Here is a 17,816-nt window from a genome sequence, read left to right as displayed (position 1 = left end):
GGAGAGTTGATGCACCCCACCCCACACCCACCTGCTCTTCCTGAAAGATGATCTTGTTGAAGAGATACTGAAGGTTCTCATTAGCATAATTAATACACAGTTGCTCAAAGCTGTTGAAACTCAGGTCCTGCCGGGGAAATGGGGAGGCTGGGTTGGCCCCTCCTTGGCCAGCAACCCAGCCATCCCCACCTCCACAGCCCAGGCCCAGGGTTCTCTCTGCCTGTCATGGCTGAAGCTTCAAATAGCTCACTGCACAGAACCCTGTATGGCTCCGCCACCCTTGGGATGGCGCCTGAAGCTGTAGGTCCTATAGCCTAGGTAGAGGCTAAAAGCCCCGGCCACAGAGCCTTCTGCCTGGGTTTGAATCCTGGTGCTGCCACTTTGGAATTGTGTGACTTGGAGCATTCACCTCATGCCTTAGTTTCCCCGTCTGCAAAATGGGGAATACCTGCCTCACTGGGGTATCGTAATGGGGAAGTGAATGAGTGAAGTGCCTGGTACCTTATGGGTCTGATCACATGAGCCTGTCAAAGTCTGTCCCTCACTGAGCACCACTGGGAAGCTTCCCCAGGGCAAAGTTCTGGTCTGGGCCTTTTTGGGGTCCCTATCCAGCCCGATAGGCAGGGGCCTCTGTGTTCAGGGGACCAACCAGGAATGCCTGAGGGAGATGAGGCCTTGCCTGTGTCCCCTGCTCCTCACCCATTCACACCATCCTACCTCGAAGCCATAGATATCCAGGATGGCGATGGACAGGGTGTCCTGCTGCGGGGACACCAGCGCATTGACCCTGGCGATGAGCCAACCAAACAGCAGAGCATACAAAACCTTGGCAATGGCATCCCTGGGGCAGAGGAGGCACTGGGTTGGTGGGCAGAGGGACGGGGTGTTGGGGGTCTCTGGGCCCAGGCAGGGAGGGACGCGGCCTCACCTGGCATCCACAGCGCTCTCTACAGTCAGAGGGGTGAAGATCTTCTCTCGCATTGTCTCCTGGGGAGGGACAGGACCTTTGAGTGACAGTAGGCTGGTTACCACCTCCGGGATGCCCCTACTCCCACCCAGGGATTAAAGGGCTGGGGAAGGGAGGCTAGAGAGATGGTGGGATTGGCCTCAGGCATGAAGCTGACCAGAGGGCAGGGTGCCCGCTCCCTCTGCCTGGCAATGCTGGGGTCGGGGAGGCTGCTGTTCTAGTAAGGGAGACAGGCACTGGGGGGGAGGCTGTTGTTGTAATGGGGGAGACAGGCGCTGGGGGGAGGCTTTGTTAGAGTCTCCAGTGCCCACAGACTCACGGTCACTTTGAAGGTGATGGCCTTCTGTAGGCCCTCTGGGGAGATCTGCAGCAGCTCAGCCACAGCCTGGATCTCCCGGGCGCTTACCACTGAGGCCACCTCCTGTGCATCCGTCTATGCAAAACACCAAGGGCAGCATGTTGTGGACTAGACAAACCGAGTTTAACATTTATATGAAAGACAGAAACTGCAGGCGTGAGGGTGCGCCTTCATCCCAGTGACTTGGGAGGCTGAGGCAGGAGGATCACAAGTTCAAGGCTGGCCTCAGCAACTCAGCAAGACCCTCAGCAATTTCTCAAGGCCCTGTCTCAAAATGAAAAATAAAAAGGGCGAGGGGTGTGACTCAGTGGTAAAGTGCCCCTGGTTTCAATCCCTGGTACCAAATACATGAATAAAAGATTAAAAATAATAAAAGAATAAAAAGGACTGTGGGTTTAGTTTGAACGTAGCACACCCCCGGTTTCAATCCCTAGTACTGCAAACAAACAAAACAAAAAAATGGAAACAAGCTAGAATTTCCAGGAAGATTCTGAAAAAAGGAAAGAGCGAAAGAGGCTATACAATATAGTGAAGACATTATAGTTGCAGTAATTAAAACAGTGCGTCAGGCTAGGGATGTAACTGGGTGGCAGAGCACTCGCCTAGCATGCTGGGTTCGTCCCCAGCACCACAGGGGAAAAACACTGAGCGTGGTCATAGGCAAATGGTACATAAATAGATTAATGAAGTCCATTAGAAAGTCTGGGATTAGATATAAGTGCGCATGGTAATTCAGGATATGATAAATATCTATTTTTCAAATGAGGGGAAAATTGAGTAATTACCTGGAAGACAAGTTAATTGGATTCCTACCTCAAACCTTACTAGGATAAATTTTTGAATCAAATATCTAAATGTTTTTTTAAAAATTTCAAAAATCCATGAAACCATGAAAGTTCTTTTAAAAAATTATGGGAGATGGGTGTGGTGGGAGGCTGAGGAAGGAGGATCACAAGTTCGAGACCAGCCTCAGCAACTTACCCTAAGTAACTTAGAAAGGCCTTTTCTCAAAATAAAAAATAAAAGGGGCTGGGAAGGTAGCTCAGTGGTAATAAAACACCCATGAGTTCTCAATCCCTGGCATCGAAAAAAAAAAATTATGGGAGAAAGTTGTTATAGTTTTAGAGAGGTTTCTTCTAAAATGATAAAAAGTCCCACATTTATGCAAGAAAAAAAATTCATAGATGAACTGCCTAAAATATTTTAAAAATAATTTGGGGGCTGGGATTATGGCTTAGTGGTTGAGGGCTTGCCTTGTATGCATGAGGCACTGGGTTCGATCCTCAGCACCACATAAAAATAAAATAAAGATATTGTGTCTACCTATAACTAAAAAATAAATATTAAAAAATAATTTGGTTTGCAGATTCCTGCAAAACAAAACAAAACAAAACAAAAAAATGATCTACAAGACATAGAAAACAACACAAAAATACTCAAACACTTGTGAATAAAATAAAAATACGAATTGAAACTGGAAAATCTATTTGTAATTCATAACAGAAACAAAGGACTGACTTCCTTAACATATGTAAAAAGCCCTTATAGATCAATAAAAATAAAAAAGAACAACCCCAAAGCAGAGAATAAAAAAAAAAAAGAACACAAATATGTACACAGTATAACCTGGAAGGGAAATATAGCTCTCAAGTCTCTGAATAGATGGCCACGATGTCCCCTTACCTCATACTTCTCAAAGTAGACGTTGCCCAGGTGCAGGATGGAGGCCAGGATGCGGAAGATGCTGTCCTGGTCTTCACCGCTGAAGCCCAACACCTCCATGGCAGCTAGGAGCCGGCGGAAGTCATCTGCATCACTCTTGCCAGTGATCTCACAGTTCCCTCCCTGAGCCAGGGCACAGGCTGGAGGTCAAGGGCCCTGGGTGGGCACCGGGAGCCCTCAAAGTCCCCACCCTGCCCTGACGGGGAAGTGTAGCCTGAGCTGGTCCCTCAAGTGGTCATTCTACTCTCAAGGTCCAGGAAGCTCTGAGATGGCTCAGGGTGGGCTTCATAGACTTTAAGTGTGGTGCATAGTGAGGATTGGTCTCCTGTTAACCTTTGCTGCAGCCACTGATAATGACAATTAAAACAGTGGCCCATGTCTATGGAGCATGGGCCACAGGCCAATGCTAAATTCAGCACATGCATGAATTTCCGTAACTAAAACCTCATTCTATTTCCCCATGTCCCAGGTGAGGAAACTGAGGCACAGAGAGGGCCATATAGTCGCCCCAGGCTGGTTAGTTGTTCTAGGCTCCAGAGAAATGAAGAGGAAGGAAGGTTTTCTCTTCCTCTGCTTTGACCCTGAAGATTCCCATCCTCCTCGACGTGATGAGCTCCCTTGAATCCAAACCCATGCTCCCCAAACCTCCGTTACTTTCATCGGCCATTAGGACACCACAGCCGCTCCATTGGCCCACCCTGGAGTGATAGGATGGGAGGATTAGGCCTGGGGGCTCCGGGGAGCCTGCTGGTGCTCACCTGGTTCAGGTAGTAGTAGGTCTCCGCCTCCTGTAGGCTGAAGGCCTGCCGCAGCTGGGCAGGCAGTCCAGCCAGCAGCTCATAGAAAATGTGGTAATTCCTCTCATTTTTGGCCTACAGAGTAGGGCGAATGGATGCAGAGGAGGGAGACTGCCATTTCGGTGACCCCCACCCAGACAGGCCCAGGCATGCCCACTAACACACACACACAAGGTCCTGGGTGGAGCACCTCTGATGAGCGAGACCCCAGCCTGGCACCAGCTGGGGGTTGGGGGTAGATGCAGGGAAGCCTTGGTAAGAGTGGCTATGGGATTTTCTTTTGTTGGGAGAAATAAAAAGACAGCCCATCTTCCTTGTGTGCACTGGCCACCCGTGCCTGCACGTGTGTTTATAACCCAGACGTGCAGTCGTGATGCATTCTGATGGTCGACTCAGCCAATCTGGCTGGGCGCTTCCTGTGACCCAGGCCCTGTACTAGGCCCTTGGCACACAGCGGAGAACAAAGCAACAGAATCCCCTGACCTCACGGAACCCAGCTGCTAGCGGGGGAGACAGATACTCAGCAAATCACTGGTTAAAATATAAAACATGGGCTGGGGCTGGGGCTCAGCGGTACAGCACTCGCCTAGCGTGTGTGAGGCCCTGGGTTCGATCCTCAGCACCACATATAAATAAATAAAATAAAGGTATTGTGTCCACCTACAACTAAAAAATTAATAAGAATTTAAAAATATATATAAAACATGTCCGATGGTGAAAAGCACTATGGAGAGAAATAAAGCATTACAGGGAGTGAGAGTTTTGATGAGGTGGAGAGGGACTGAAGTTTTATTCCTTTTTATTTTTGCAGTACCAGAGGGTGGGCCAGGTCCCCATGAATGCTAGGCAAGCTCCCTACCCCTGAACTACATTCCCAGCCCAGGGCTGTGGTTTTAAATGGGTAACTTCACTGAGAAGGGAGAACTGCAGGAAGACTTGGAGTTGGTGAGGGGTTTGGCCTAGCAGGCATTTTGGGTTTGGGTACTCTTGGGAGGGAAACAGTAGGTGCAAAGGCCCTGAGGCAAGAGAATGCTTTGTGCTCTGGGACAGCGAGGAGCCCATGACTAGAGGGCTGGGTCACAAAGGTGAAATGGTCACTGTCTCACAGTACACCCGTACAACCCATATGCCATTTGTGTTCATTAACCCGGTATCTACTCAGCACTTCCGAGGACCCACAGGTGTGGGAAGGGCTGGCTCACCTGAAACACAATCCTGGATTTCTCGAGCAGGTACTGAGAGGTTATGGCACCAGAGATCACGCCCCTGGGGTGGGGAGTACAGTCAGCTCCCAGGGAAGGAGCAAGGAGGGAGGGGAACAGTGGTGGGTATGTCGGGGGTGGGGGGGCTGGTGTGGGACACGGAGGGTACTGCTAGCCCCACAATGGTCCCACTCACCCTTCTAGAAAGATCTCCACGAACTTCCCGAAGCGGCTCGAGTTATCGTTCCTGACGGTTTTGGCATTGCCGAAGGACTCCAGGAGGGGTGTTGCCTCCAGGATCTGAGCCCAGGGAGAAGAGGTGGGAGCAGGGGGGTGGGCCACTGTCTTGGGGGTCTGGGTGAGGGGCATGACTGGGGACAACCAGGCACCGGCCTCCCCAGGCACCCTGCTCTGTAAGGCGCGACCAGAGGTGGAGTTCCTATAGGATCCCAGGGTCTCCCCAGTGCCACCAGCTCCACGCAGTTGACTCCCACAGGCAAGCCCTGGGCTACCCTCCTCCATTCCCGGGGCCCTCGCACCGCAGCCCCTGACCAGTCCCCCAGCCCAGCTCAGGATAGGCCTTTGAATGCTTCTTCCTGCCCGTTCTGCCTGTTGTCCATGAGGAGCGTACACACACACACACACACATTCCAAGTACCTTGATCTTCAGGAGTGCCGGTGACGGAGGGAACAAGGGACAAAAACAGAAGCTGGTCACTAACAGAACTGGCCACCTCTGCCCCCAGCCCTCATGTCATTTTGCCTGTTTTCCTGGGTATCATCTATCTCCAGACAGGAATCTACTTGTGTATTATTTTTTTTTGCAGGGGGAGGGATACAGGGGTTGAACTCAGGGACATTCAACCACTGAGCCACATCCCCAGCCCTTTTTTGTATTCTATTTAGAGACAGGGTCTCACTGAGTTGCTTAATGCCTCACTGTTGCTGAGGCTGGCTTTGAACTCGAGATCCTCCTGCCTCAGACTCCTGAGCTGCTGGGATTACAGGCATGCACCACCTCACTTGGCTTATTTGTGCACTTGAGTCCCTGTGTTTGTTTGTTTATTTTTCTTGGTGGTGTTGGGGATTGAACCCAGGGCCTTGTGCATGCAAGGCAAGCACTCTACCACTGAGCTATATCCCCAGCCCAGGAGGAGTCCCAGTGTTTGCGTAAGACTGATGCATGTCCTTTGCAGATACTGGGACTTCAAAAAAAAATCTGCTGAGCTGGAGGTGGTGGCACATGCCTATAACCCCAGCAGCTCTGGAGGCTGAGGCAGGAGGATCGCGAATTCAAAGACAGCCTCAGCAACTTAGGGAGGCCCCAAGAAACTTAGTGAGACACAAGATCCTGTCTCAAGATAAAAAAAAATAGAAAGGGCTGGGGATGTTGCTCAGTGGTTAAACACCCCTGCGTTCAATCACCAGTACCACCTTCCCCCCACTCCCGGAAAAAAAAAAAAAAACGGTACTAATATCACTGCTATTTTGCAGATTAGGGAACTGAATATTATATGATGTGTCTAGGAACTCCAGAGTCCCTGAGAGTCCCCAGCAGCACTATGACAAACCCATATTCAGGGCATTCATATGGCATTTTCTTTGGCTAAGTTGCTTCCTCAGGAAGAATTCTTAGAGAAGAAGCAGAGAAAGCTGAGTCACCACAGAAAATAACACCTGTAGTCTTGGTGGTGGGGGTTTGCCAGATCCCCAGCACTGTTTAGTCCAGGACCTGCTGTGCCCGTTGTATGGAAGAGCAGTCTGAGTTCCAGAGAGGGTCAGGGACGCCCTCAGTGAGTCAAAGTCCAGCTGAGCATTGCTTTACATTATCTCTAAGTCTAGGAGTCCCTTGGAAATATCAGAAGATTCTCCAATTCTCTGTGTGCCCAGCCCAGCCTAGGGAGCGGGCTCAGCTAGAGGGAGTGAATATTGGAGGGATGAAGACTGTGTGGTCCAAACCCTGGCCGATCTGGGCACAGCACTGCCCAGGCTACATGATTGGGTCCAGTGAGGACACATGACCAAAACCGTTCCGATGAGAAGGAGCCCCGAGACTTCTGAAATCTTTGGAGGTGTGAATGTAGTATTATGGCATCCTCTTGCTGACCAATGGGAGAGAGATTGGGGATGATGCCCATCATCATTTGGGGTGGAGCCAAAATAAGGACATTGCTTAAGACTCAGAATATAGCCATGCATAAAACTGACCTAGATCTGGGTGATGTGAGCAGGGCAGAGCCACGGCTGGGAAAAGAGCCCTGTAGTCACACAGCAGGCAGGCATGTTGTGGGTGCCCAGTATAGAAACTCCCAGACCCAGTCAGGTCCCATCCCCCCATTTATTTTCCCTGTAGTTCTCTGCCAAGGACAGCAAATCCCAGCTCTTTTACCACCTTGCTTTGGGACCCTGGTAAGTCCATTCCCCTCCCAGGTCTCTGTTTTCTCTTGTGCAAATGGACACAGTTGTACCTATTTCCCAGGGCTTCGAGAGGCTGTGGCATGATCACAGACCTGGCACGGTGCCTGGCCCACCTAGCCTGCTCTCCTAGAAGTCTGACCCAAAGAGGCTTTGAAAACCCTGCCTGAAACAAAGAGATGATCCGATTGTCCACCAGGAGGCCCAGGGCCGGGTGGGAGGCCAAGGCATGCATCTGAATGGGTGGAGCCAGGCTGGACTGCACAGCTTGGGTCCACCCACTCCCCACTGAGGACTGAGGAGCTCCAATCCGCTGCCCCAAGATCACCCTGCTGAGATCATGCTGCCATGGGCTGGGACACTGTGGTCACCTGCAAACCTGGGTGGGCTCCAGAGTTGGGGGAAGTCTGAGAGACTGTGGTGCTGGAGTCTGAGCTGCTGGGCCAGACATCTTCTCCGGAGCCCCAAATTCCCACCTTCTCTCTGAGGATGCCCCAGTGAGCCCTTGTTCTTGGCAAACCTGCTCCAGTGCAGACCGACTACCTTGGTGCTGCCTGGGCCCAGGCCAGACACCTGGGGCCACTCTTACACTATCTCCCTCTCTCAGGTCCTTCTCAGCGTGGCTGACTGGCTTTTACCTGCACCTGGACCCAGCCTTCCACACCACCCCATTGCCACCTGCTGGGCTCAAGCCCCTTTCCTCCCTCACCTGTACTCCATGATGGTGATTTGCTGTCCCTTGAGCACGGACCTCTGGGCTCTTGTACATGCTCCTCCCGTGACCTCTTCACTCTTCCCCCAGACACGTTCAGGGCTACTCTGTGACCACCATGCTCACAATGACAACCCCTAGCACTCCTCACCCTCTTCCTTACCGTTTTTCTCCCCAACACGCTGCCTTTACACATGTACATAATTTACATATATACATACATATATGTATATATATATGTTCTATTTTTTTCTTTCCCTCTACTAGAATGGAATTCACATGAGCATGTGAACATTTGTCTGAGTTGCTTCTGCCTCCTCCCCAGCACCCAGCACACAGTAGGTCCTCTATAAACCTTTATGGAGGGAATGGATGAGCTTCTTAGATTCTCAGGTTCAGAGCACAGCATTTTCCTGGTAAGTAAGACTCTAACATGGGGTTGGAGTTTTGGCTCAGTGGTAGAGCACTCGCCTAGCATGCATGAGGCACTGGGTTCGATCCTCAGCACCACATAAATGTAGAGTAAAAATATTGTGTCCACCTAAAACTAAAAAATAAATATTAAAAAAAAAAAAGACTCTAACATGACACAGGCCCATGCCCAGAGTCTGACACCCACTCCCTGGTATCTACTGCCTCCCTGACCCCATGCCCATCCCTACACTTGAACCTGTCCTGTTTCTTCACCATTGGGGTCCGAACAGCCTCTGGATGGGAGAAAATGGTGGCCATGGAACCTCAAAGGAAGGTGAGGCCAGGCCACCGTGCAGCCTCTACTCTGACCCAGGCTGCCCCAACCTCCAGTTGCCATGGAAACACAGAAGTGTGGGGTGGGAGGAAACTTTCCCTTCCCCAAGCCTCCCCTGAAGAGCAGCCCTCGAAATGGCCCCAATGCCTCTGGAACTCAGCCTCCCCATGGCCCAAGTAGGGTGAGGAGCCTTGCCTCTTGGGGAGCACTCGGGCATGCTCAGCAAGGAGTGCTCAGCTGGGGAGGCCAGGAAGACAGACCACCAAGAGATGGACAGACAGACTCACCTGCTGCATGACATCCCGTTTCTGGTTCATGGCGGCCAGGTAGCGCAGAATCAGCTTGGTCGCCTCAGTTTTGCCAGAGCCGCTCTCTCCACTGACCGGGCAAAGGGAGCAGAGCAGTTGCGACAGTTTGCTGTCTCCTCTGGGTCCTTCCCCATCCCACCGTGAAGAAGGGGATATGGACAGAAGCCAGCTCAGAGGTGCCTACTGATCTTCCCAGGTCCTACGGCAGGTCGGGCTGGATGCAGACCTGTTGCTCGGAGTCCCCCCCATCGGTCCCCTGTGTGATTACAGCCCAGCTCACCTGATGATTATGCACTGGTTCTGTTTGGCATCAAGCATTTTGGCGAAGGCGAGATTTGCAATCGCAAAGAGGTGCCTGGGGAGACAGACCACTAGGTGTCCCTGGGGCCAGCCCATGCCTCCCACATTCCCAAATTTCCCAGGGGTTGGGTGCGTGGGGGCATCTCTGTCCAGGCAAGCCGTCAATTCTGTCCATCCTTCACCCACTGGGGGACATGCACCCACCCCCATCCTGAGCCTCAGTGGCTTCCAAAGAGGACCGTGGTCAGGCCTGGGGAGAAACTGTGAGCTGAGCAGGTGGCCTTCCAATCCTGTGAGCCACCACCCAGGGCTGAGGGGAGGCCAGTGACTTGCAACCCCAGGACAGCCCCTCTCCCCAGGTCCTGCAGACACTCACGGAGGATTCTCTCCCAGGGCCCGCCCGTGGTACTGCTGCACCTGGTCTGGACCGTAGATCCCGAACATTCGGTATGGGTTCACTGAAACCAGGATGCTGCCGATGTACGTCTGCTGACAGATGTTGGCCTCAGGGCATGGCTCTTTGTGGCCCTCTATGGCCGTCCCTCCCCCGCTCTGGGAGCCTGGGACCCCTTTCCAGTTGAGCAGATGTCTGGTTGCCTGGCTTTAGTATTGCCATCTAGAACCCTCTAAAGGTCTGTTTTAATACTGGAAGCTCAAGCACACCACACAGGCTTAGGCTGAGGAGCATGGAACGAGCCAAGCCCTGTAGCCACCATCCCACTAGGGTGGCCGTGTTGACCACCGCCCACTTCACGGTCCCACCAGGCTTCGGGAGGTTCTGCTTCATACTGGGGAATGGGGAAGGATCTGAGGTGGCCAAAGCACTCTGGGTGTCCCTGCCTTTCTGCACTGTGGTTTAAGTTCTCTGGTCAACTTCTGGGATCCAGGTTTAGAGATTCTAGAACTTTGGAGGCTTGGTCCATCGGGTCCCTGGATCCACTGGGGTAGGGGTCACCAGTTTCTGGATTCCCTATCTCCAGGCCTCTGCTCCCGGGGTTCACTCTTTTAATACCATTTTAGGACTTTCGATTTTAGAATTCCGGCTTCTAGCATTCTCTTCTAGCTGAAACCAGAGGTCACAAGTCCAACAGGAGACACCTGTCCTTCCCACCTGGTCCCCAGAAGACATCTGCCTTCCCAACTGGGGACCTGGGGCAGCCTCAGCCCCAGGACTTACGTAGATGAGGTTCCGTTCAAATCTGGTCTTGAGATTGGACAGCACCGTGGTTTCCTGGAGGTCTCTAGAAGGAGACATGGAGGAAAGCTGTCAATGTTCCTGGGACCCGAACTAGCAAGGGCCCCCTCCCCACTCAGTCCTGGTCAGGCAGGCCTGAGTTCAAGTCCTGTCTCTGACATTAACCAGCTTTGAGACCCAGGGAAAGTCACTTCACTTTGCTGTGCCTCAATTCAATGGGTATTGCTAATCGTCTGCATCACGGGGGTTTGAGAGACACTCTAAGGCAGCAGCCAGGAGGACTGAATTCCTGTGATTAAATAATAACATTATGATTTAATCCATGCATCAGGCACCCCCAACATACCACCGCTCTCACGACTGCCATCCCACCCCGCTCCTGTGGATGAGAAACTGAGTGACTTGCCCAAGGGCCGCCCCCAGCTGGTAAGTGATGGGGCTGGGATTTGAACTGAGGCCTGTCTGACTTCACAGAGCTCCGACGTGCACCCATTGGCCTTTGCGGACACTTCATTGCAGATGGGGAAACAGAGGCTCTGAGAATGTTCTGGGAGATGGATATCAGGCACTCTGGTTGAGAGTGTGGGGATCCCACAGTGACCCCTAGCTGGCCCTGCCCACTCACTCTAGCTGGGTCATGTCCTCCACTCCGTCCTCCCTGCGCTGCTCGTTGGACCGCATGGAAGGCAGGTTTCGGATGGAGTGCATCTGTGAGAAAGAGAGGGGATGGGGTCGGCAGGTTATAGGGCGTCCCGTGGGTGCCCTGGCTTGGACAGACCTTGCACCTGCTCGCACTGTCAGAGACGTAATCTCAGGGCCGGGCCAGGGGCTCCTGAAAGCCTCCTTGCCACCAAATGCAGTGGCTCAGGGAACCTGTGTGCAACACAGGGATATGTGCTTGACCTCAGTGCCCACGTATTTCTCCCACTAGTGCTCCTGTGAGCTCCAAGCGTCCTGCCCCACGGAGTGAGCACATACACGTCCAAGGACACAAACACACCCACACTCTCCTATTCCCCTCCCAAACTCAGCCCTCTCAGTGCCAGCACCCTTCTTGCTGGAAGACCCTGTGTGTTGACTTGTGTGACAACTTCATGGTCATGTATCCTGATGCAGTGTCCTGAGGCAGGGAGCCTCTGGGACAGCCAAGATGGGGACTGTCTCAGGATCATGCCCTGGCACCCATCCTGTGTAATTCAAACACAGTGGTCTTTGCATCTGTCATGTCTCCCATGAGCACCTGTGGTCTTGTGGGATGCGGAGGAGTTCAGCTGGGGGCACCCACCATACATGCAGGGACCGGTTCTCAACATCCACTTGTCATGAACATGTAGGTGGATCACTGGGACAGTTCCCAACCTTGGGTCTTTTATTTTATTTTTTTTTATTAAATATTTTTTTAGTTGTTGATAGGCTTTTATTTTATTTATTTCTATGCGGTGCTGAGAATTGAACCCAGTGCCTCACACATGCCAGGCAAGGGCACTACCACTAAGCCCCAGCCCCAGCCCCCCAACCTTGGGTTTTTTTTTTTTTTCATTTTTTATTTTTGGCACTGGGGATCGAATCCAGGGGCACTTAACCACTGAGCCACATTCCCAATGTCTCACTGAGTTGCTTAGGGCCTTGCTAAGTTGCCAAGTCTGGCTTTGAATTCTCGATCCTCCTGCCACCCAGCCAGCCTCCCACCAACCTTGGGGTCTTGAGAATGAAAGTCCCAGTACCACATTTGGGCTGCAGGATCTCTGTTTATGTGTAGGTGCACACATGCCGAGAGTAAGCAAATAACCCAGCCCCCATGGATACCACATCTGCTCAGACCTCCACATACACTTGCTTTCCTCCATTGGCTGCACAGATGCCCACACATGTCACAGGACTGCAAGGCTCTGCAGAACTGTGAGCGAACACGTGCGCATACTCTGCAATTCTGATCCCAGTTGTACCCGTCCCTGGGCAGGTGAGGAAAGAGGACACCGGGACGGGCTCTGTGTGCTGCGTGACCACTGCTGGGCTGCTAAGTAGGGCACAGTATCACCCTTTCAGCCCTGGCCTCCAGCCCACCCATCTGCCCATGTGCTCGCCAGCAGTCACAGACCCTGAATAATTCAGTCACTCACGTATTCCAGGGTGAGGAGGGCCCAGGCATCCTTGCCCCTCACCCCCAGGCGCCCTGTGCCTCGCTCCCGCAACGCTGCAGCCCACACGGTACGGGGAACCCGTCGCCGGGGCCAGGGCCCCCCCAGCAGCCAGGCTGCCCCCGTTGCCATTGCCTGACCCAGCTGGCTGCCCGCTCCACTAGGCACCGTCTGCAGAGGCCGAGAAGCACCTGCTGTCCCTGCTTGCCCCGCCTATACTGTCCCGGGGGAGGCTCCAGTGACCACCCGCCCCCCTGAGGGCCACCCAGCTTCAGGCTCGTGTTCTGCCATGAGTGTGGTAGCCAAACTCAGGCCGGGTACTCTTCAGAGAGGCTGCCTGCTTGGCACCCCACCCCGGGCCCAGACAGTCTCCTGGCTCATCTCCCTATCCACCGTGTGGCCTCTGTAATAAGAAGGCTAGAAGTTTGTGTCCTGAGTCCCCACCTTCTCTTAGTCCAGAATCCTGCAGCCCAGGGGACCATCAAAGGACAACAGGAGCCCCAAGGAGAAAGATGACTCCAATCTGGGGGACAGGAGGGTCAGTGGGAGGTGGGAAGACATGTGCGTGGCCATGGGGGTGGAACAGGGTTCTGCAGTTTTGCACCCAGCTTGGCCCAAACCTCTGAGGGATGGCTGGGAGCCAGATGTGCCATTCACATTGAGCCAAGACAGGGACACCCAGGTCCCAGGCAGAAATTGACAGAAAAGCTCCCGTCCCCAAATCCACCGAGGAACAGTGTCCTGCATCTCTACGCTGTGCGTGCCTGTGCTGGGCCTCCCCTTGTTTCATTCTGCAGAGGCTTTGGGAGGCCCAGGCTCCTCTCCCCAACTGCAGATGGAGATGACCGAGAGGCCCAAGCAAGCAGCAGCTTGCCAAGGACGTACTGGACTCTGGCTGCCTCCCTAGGTCACTTCCTATCCCACTTCCCAGGCCAGAACTACCATGCCCTCCCTTTGACTTGTACTCCATACCTTGTTCTGACAGTTTTGAGGGCCATTTTCTTTCCAGGGGCCCCTGAGAGACAGGCAAGCAGCTCCAAGGCCCAGGCGGTGACACTGGGGTTGGGCCTGTACTCGTGGCCAGGGCCGGCGGGCATCTGCTGGCAGCCAGAGGCAGGACCAGCGCAGACCACAGGCTCGGAGCTCTGGGCCATGCTGGGGGTCCTGGGCCAGTTGTTCAGGTGGATGCAGGGCAGCAGGCCTACCTTGCTGGAAGGAGCTCAGTTTCCGCACCTGAGGTAAGACGACGGCAAAACGCCCAGATCGAGGCTGGGGTCGCTCACCCTCCTTGGGCAGGGGTTCTGGGGCCCCAGTAGGGGCCAAGGGAGCCAGGGGTCTGGGCAGTGTCCTCGAGCGGTGCCATAGTGACCCTGTAGCCCTTGTCTGGTCACACATAGCCAGTGGATATGAGAGGCTGAGCCGTAATGCCTTGTGCTCTGCGGGGGCATCCTTTGGAGGTGTTAGGGTTAGGGTCTTGGACTCTGCTGATGGTTGGGGTTCTCCTGGGGTGGCCGCTTCTTCAGGATTCTCAGGGCAAGGGCCAGCGGATTTGGTGAGATGTCCAGGTCCTGGGTCATGGTGTCTGCCCAGGAAGATGCTGGTTGCGTTAGAGGCTGGGCCTTCAGGCTGGGCAGCAGTGGATGATACCAGGCCCACATACTGCAGGAAGGGATTTTCAGGCACAGGAGGTGGCCTGGAAAAGCCGCGAAGGCTGCCCACACTTCCTGGCCAGGGCGAAGGTGGGCGCTGGGTGGGAGGCATATCTATGTCCCAGCTGGGGTCCAGCGGGGGCACTATCCAGGGCGTCTCGGAGTCCTCAGGTTCATGCTGACTCTCCTGGTGCTCCTGGGACCCTGCAGCAGCTCTCCAAGACCTGGCCCTTGGTGGCAGGTGGAACGGCCCGCGCACCTGTGGCTTTACAGCCCGGGTGGGCGGCTCGCTGAGGCGCCGCCATGAGTGAGAGAGGCGTGAAGGCAGGTTGAGGGACCGGTGCCGGGGGCCATGGCCCAGCAGAGGGGGCAGTGGGGGTAGTCGGGGTGAACCCAGCACTGGTGAATGGGGTGGGCCCAGGCGCCCGGAGGCTTGTCGTTGTCGTGGCTTTGGGGGCTCTCGCAGAGATCCAGGCCGGTGAGGTGGAGGTGGGAAGGGCGGCTGGAAGGGGCCCCTACGGAGAGACAGCTGAGGGGACAAGGGCCCCAAGGGTGAGCGGTAGCCTGGACCTGGCAGGTTCCTCAGGGAGGGCTGAGGTGAAGGCAGGGGACTCCAGGCCCACCTTCTCGGTGCCACTGGGGAGGTCCCAGGAAAGCCAAAGGCTGACCCTCTGTGGCGGGAACCCCTGAATGAGGGTCGGGGCACAGGGAAGGCTAGCAGGTCAGGGGGCACCTCTCGGCTTACAGGAGGGGGCTCCACAAAGGCCCACCAGTTTGCCTGGGGTGCTAGGGGCACGTGAGCTGGGGCGGCCCAGGGTGGTGGGTGTTGCCGGAGGGAGCCATAGGGGGAGGCTGGCCGGGGCAGGCCTGAGAGTGTTGGGGAGAAGGGTGGGGCAGGCGGTGGGCCAGGGCTGGGGGGCCTCCGGGAAGTTGGAGGGGAGACGAGCTTGCTCCAGTGGGAAAGTATCCGGGGCGTGGGTGCCGGCGAGGGTGGGCGGTGGGAATTGTTGTTGTTTTGGGCCCGTGGCTGGGTCCTCCTCAGCACGATGGGCGTGTTGGGCCGGTCAGGGTCCATGCCGGCCAGCTTGTAGCCAAAGCGTTTGTAAGCCGCCTCCCGGACTGCAGGGCTGGCCCCTCGTGCCTTCTGGCTACCCCTGAGCCGCGGAATGGGCTTCTTCTCTGATAGTGTCTTTTTGAGAAAACGTGCCAGTGAGGTGGCGGGGCGGGGTGGCGGGCGACCCAAATCAGGGCTGATGCTCAGGCCGCGGTGGGCACCAAAGGCCGACAGGGCCCGTTGGAGGTTGCGCTGACGAGGTGTAAGGAAGCCCCAGTAAGGGTGGGCATAGGGCACGGTGGGCACTGGGGGTATCTCCTCCTCCTCCTCCTCTTCATCTGCATCTCCCAGTGGAATGTCCAGGGATGGGGGCAGGGGCACCTCCAGCTTCTCCTTTCCAAACAGCTTCACCTGCGGCCGTGGGAAGAGGCGGAACTTGCGGATGAAGGACAGCTTGGACCTGGCCTGCTTGTCCATTCCTTGCTGCTCAAAGAAGGCTGCACTGGGTAGGCGGAAGGAGGTGCTCTGCCGCTCCCCGCCTGCTTCCTCTGGCTCCTCCAGCTCCACGATGTCATCCATGGGGTGGGCATATGGATTGTGGGGTGACAGTATAGGTGGCGGGACCCAGGGGTAGGCAAAGGACGGCTCCTCTGGATAAAGATAGGGCACTTCGGGGGCATAGATGGCTTCATCTCCACCTCCATAGATGTCTTCAGCATCGGGGACGGTGTAGGGGACCCCATACGGATCAAAGTAGGGTGCAGGATATGGGGTATCGTACGGAAGGTCATAGGGTGGGTATGGCATGTCATAAGGTGCATAGGGATCTAGGTAGTGGCTATATGGGTAGGCCTCACCCTCAAACCCATCATGGTAGCTATAAGGAGATGAATACCCAGATGGGGGTGCGTAGGGGGGTTCATAGTCGTCATAGCCATAGCCGTACCCTGGGTAGAAGGAGCCACCATAGTAGTCAGGGTGGTAGTAGTCATAGGGGTCCTCAGGTGGGTACCCATAGAAATGCTCGCCATAGGGCTGCCAGGTTGGGCTGTAGGGCCTGTAGCCGGCCAGGTAGGGCTCCTGTTCCTCATATTGGTACAGCGATTGCTGGTCATAGTAGTCGTCGCCCTCGCGGTGGTAGTCATAATACTCGCCCAGGTCCTGGAAGCCCTCGAGCCCATACAGCGACTTGCGGGAGCCCGAGCCCCGGAACGGAGCCTCGTCCTCGAAGGGCAGGAAGCCCACGGGCTCCCCAGATGAGTAGATGCTGTGGCTGCGGGGGAATCTGCGGAGCCGGCCCCCGGGCCGCAGGATCTCTGCGCCCGATGGGAAGGGCAGCTTGCGGGAGCCCACGCGGGAGCCCGAGCGCTGCAGCCAGGCGTCCAGCGTGGCTTGCTCACTGCCCGACTCCTCAGCCTTCTTGAGGAGGAACTTCTTGGTGAGCCAGTTGATGGCCGTGGATGCCTTGCTGAGTGACCGGGCCCGGGGCCGGAGACGGCCGTACCCACGACGTCCGGGGAAGCGGATCACCATGAAAGAGGGCTTCTTCCCCTTCATCGCCCGCTTCTTTTTGCCCATGCGCATCTGCGTCATGAGCTTGGACGTGGACTTGAGCACCGTGCGGGCCTTCTTCTTGCGTTTGGTCTTCTGGGGGCCAGTGTGGAGGACCCAGAAGAAAGCTGATGCGCTCCGGAACTGGCCCTTCTTGGAGATCTTGGGCGTTCGATCTCGGAAGCCCATGAATAGACGGGAGGTCCCCTTAAGGCTCCGTTTGGGCTTCTCCGGCTCCGGGGCCTTCTTACCCTTCTTTCCTTTCTTGGCTTTCTTCTCCTCATCTTCCTCCTTTGCCATGGTCGCTTCCTGCTCCTACCACGCCTGGGGCCGGGTATCACAGGTTCAGGGGTTTGGAGACACAAGGATCTGCTAGGTTTCCTGCTGGCAGCTGGACACCCGGCCTCCTCTGTCTCTGGGCAGCCGGGACTGGCGGATGGTTTGGGGAGGGATGGGCCAGCATTCGGGGAGGGTGGATCCATAATTCATCTCCTCTAGAGACGCCTTGGGTTTCACCCTCCAGTGGCAGTGGAAAGTGCGTGGGTGTAGTTTACTGGACAGGGGAAACCTGGGGAGGCCTGTGCTGGGGGGAGGGGGGTCATCCTGGCTTTGGCATTGCCATGGCAACAACCGTGCTGACCCAGGTCAGGCCTCCCTGTGACTCAGCTGACTAAACCCCCAAAGCAGAGTGCTTTGGTCT

General features: G+C 55.1%; 1 protein-coding gene across 1 annotated transcript in view; it reads right to left on the bottom strand.

Annotated features, from left to right (window-relative positions):
• Myo15a (myosin XVA) overlaps positions 1-17,416 on the bottom strand; it is a 54,891-nt gene extending 37,475 nt beyond the window's left edge. The window contains exons 1-15 of the mRNA XM_046456656.2: positions 13,835-17,416; positions 11,350-11,432; positions 10,707-10,770; positions 9,906-10,015; positions 9,510-9,584; positions 9,209-9,299; positions 5,705-5,710; positions 5,243-5,346; positions 5,047-5,110; positions 3,806-3,919; positions 3,009-3,170; positions 1,287-1,400; positions 929-987; positions 718-841; positions 32-127 (exon numbers count right to left, since the gene is read on the bottom strand). Of these exons, the coding sequence (XP_046312612.1) occupies positions 32-127; positions 718-841; positions 929-987; positions 1,287-1,400; positions 3,009-3,170; positions 3,806-3,919; positions 5,047-5,110; positions 5,243-5,346; positions 5,705-5,710; positions 9,209-9,299; positions 9,510-9,584; positions 9,906-10,015; positions 10,707-10,770; positions 11,350-11,432; positions 13,835-17,416 (4,848 nt within the window). The remainder of the gene's footprint in view (positions 1-31; positions 128-717; positions 842-928; positions 988-1,286; positions 1,401-3,008; positions 3,171-3,805; positions 3,920-5,046; positions 5,111-5,242; positions 5,347-5,704; positions 5,711-9,208; positions 9,300-9,509; positions 9,585-9,905; positions 10,016-10,706; positions 10,771-11,349; positions 11,433-13,834) is intronic.
• Between the last annotated feature and the right edge of the window lie 400 nt (positions 17,417-17,816).

Source organism: Marmota monax, unplaced genomic scaffold (assembly GCF_021218885.2).
Source record: "Marmota monax isolate L192 unplaced genomic scaffold, Marmota_monax_Labrador192_F-V1.1 WCK01_AAM20220418_F8-fsc00501, whole genome shotgun sequence".
NCBI classification, from domain to species: Eukaryota; Metazoa; Chordata; class Mammalia; order Rodentia; family Sciuridae; genus Marmota; species Marmota monax.
The sequence above is the reverse complement of the archived record's forward strand: the minus strand, read 5'-3'. Positions and strand labels throughout refer to the sequence as shown.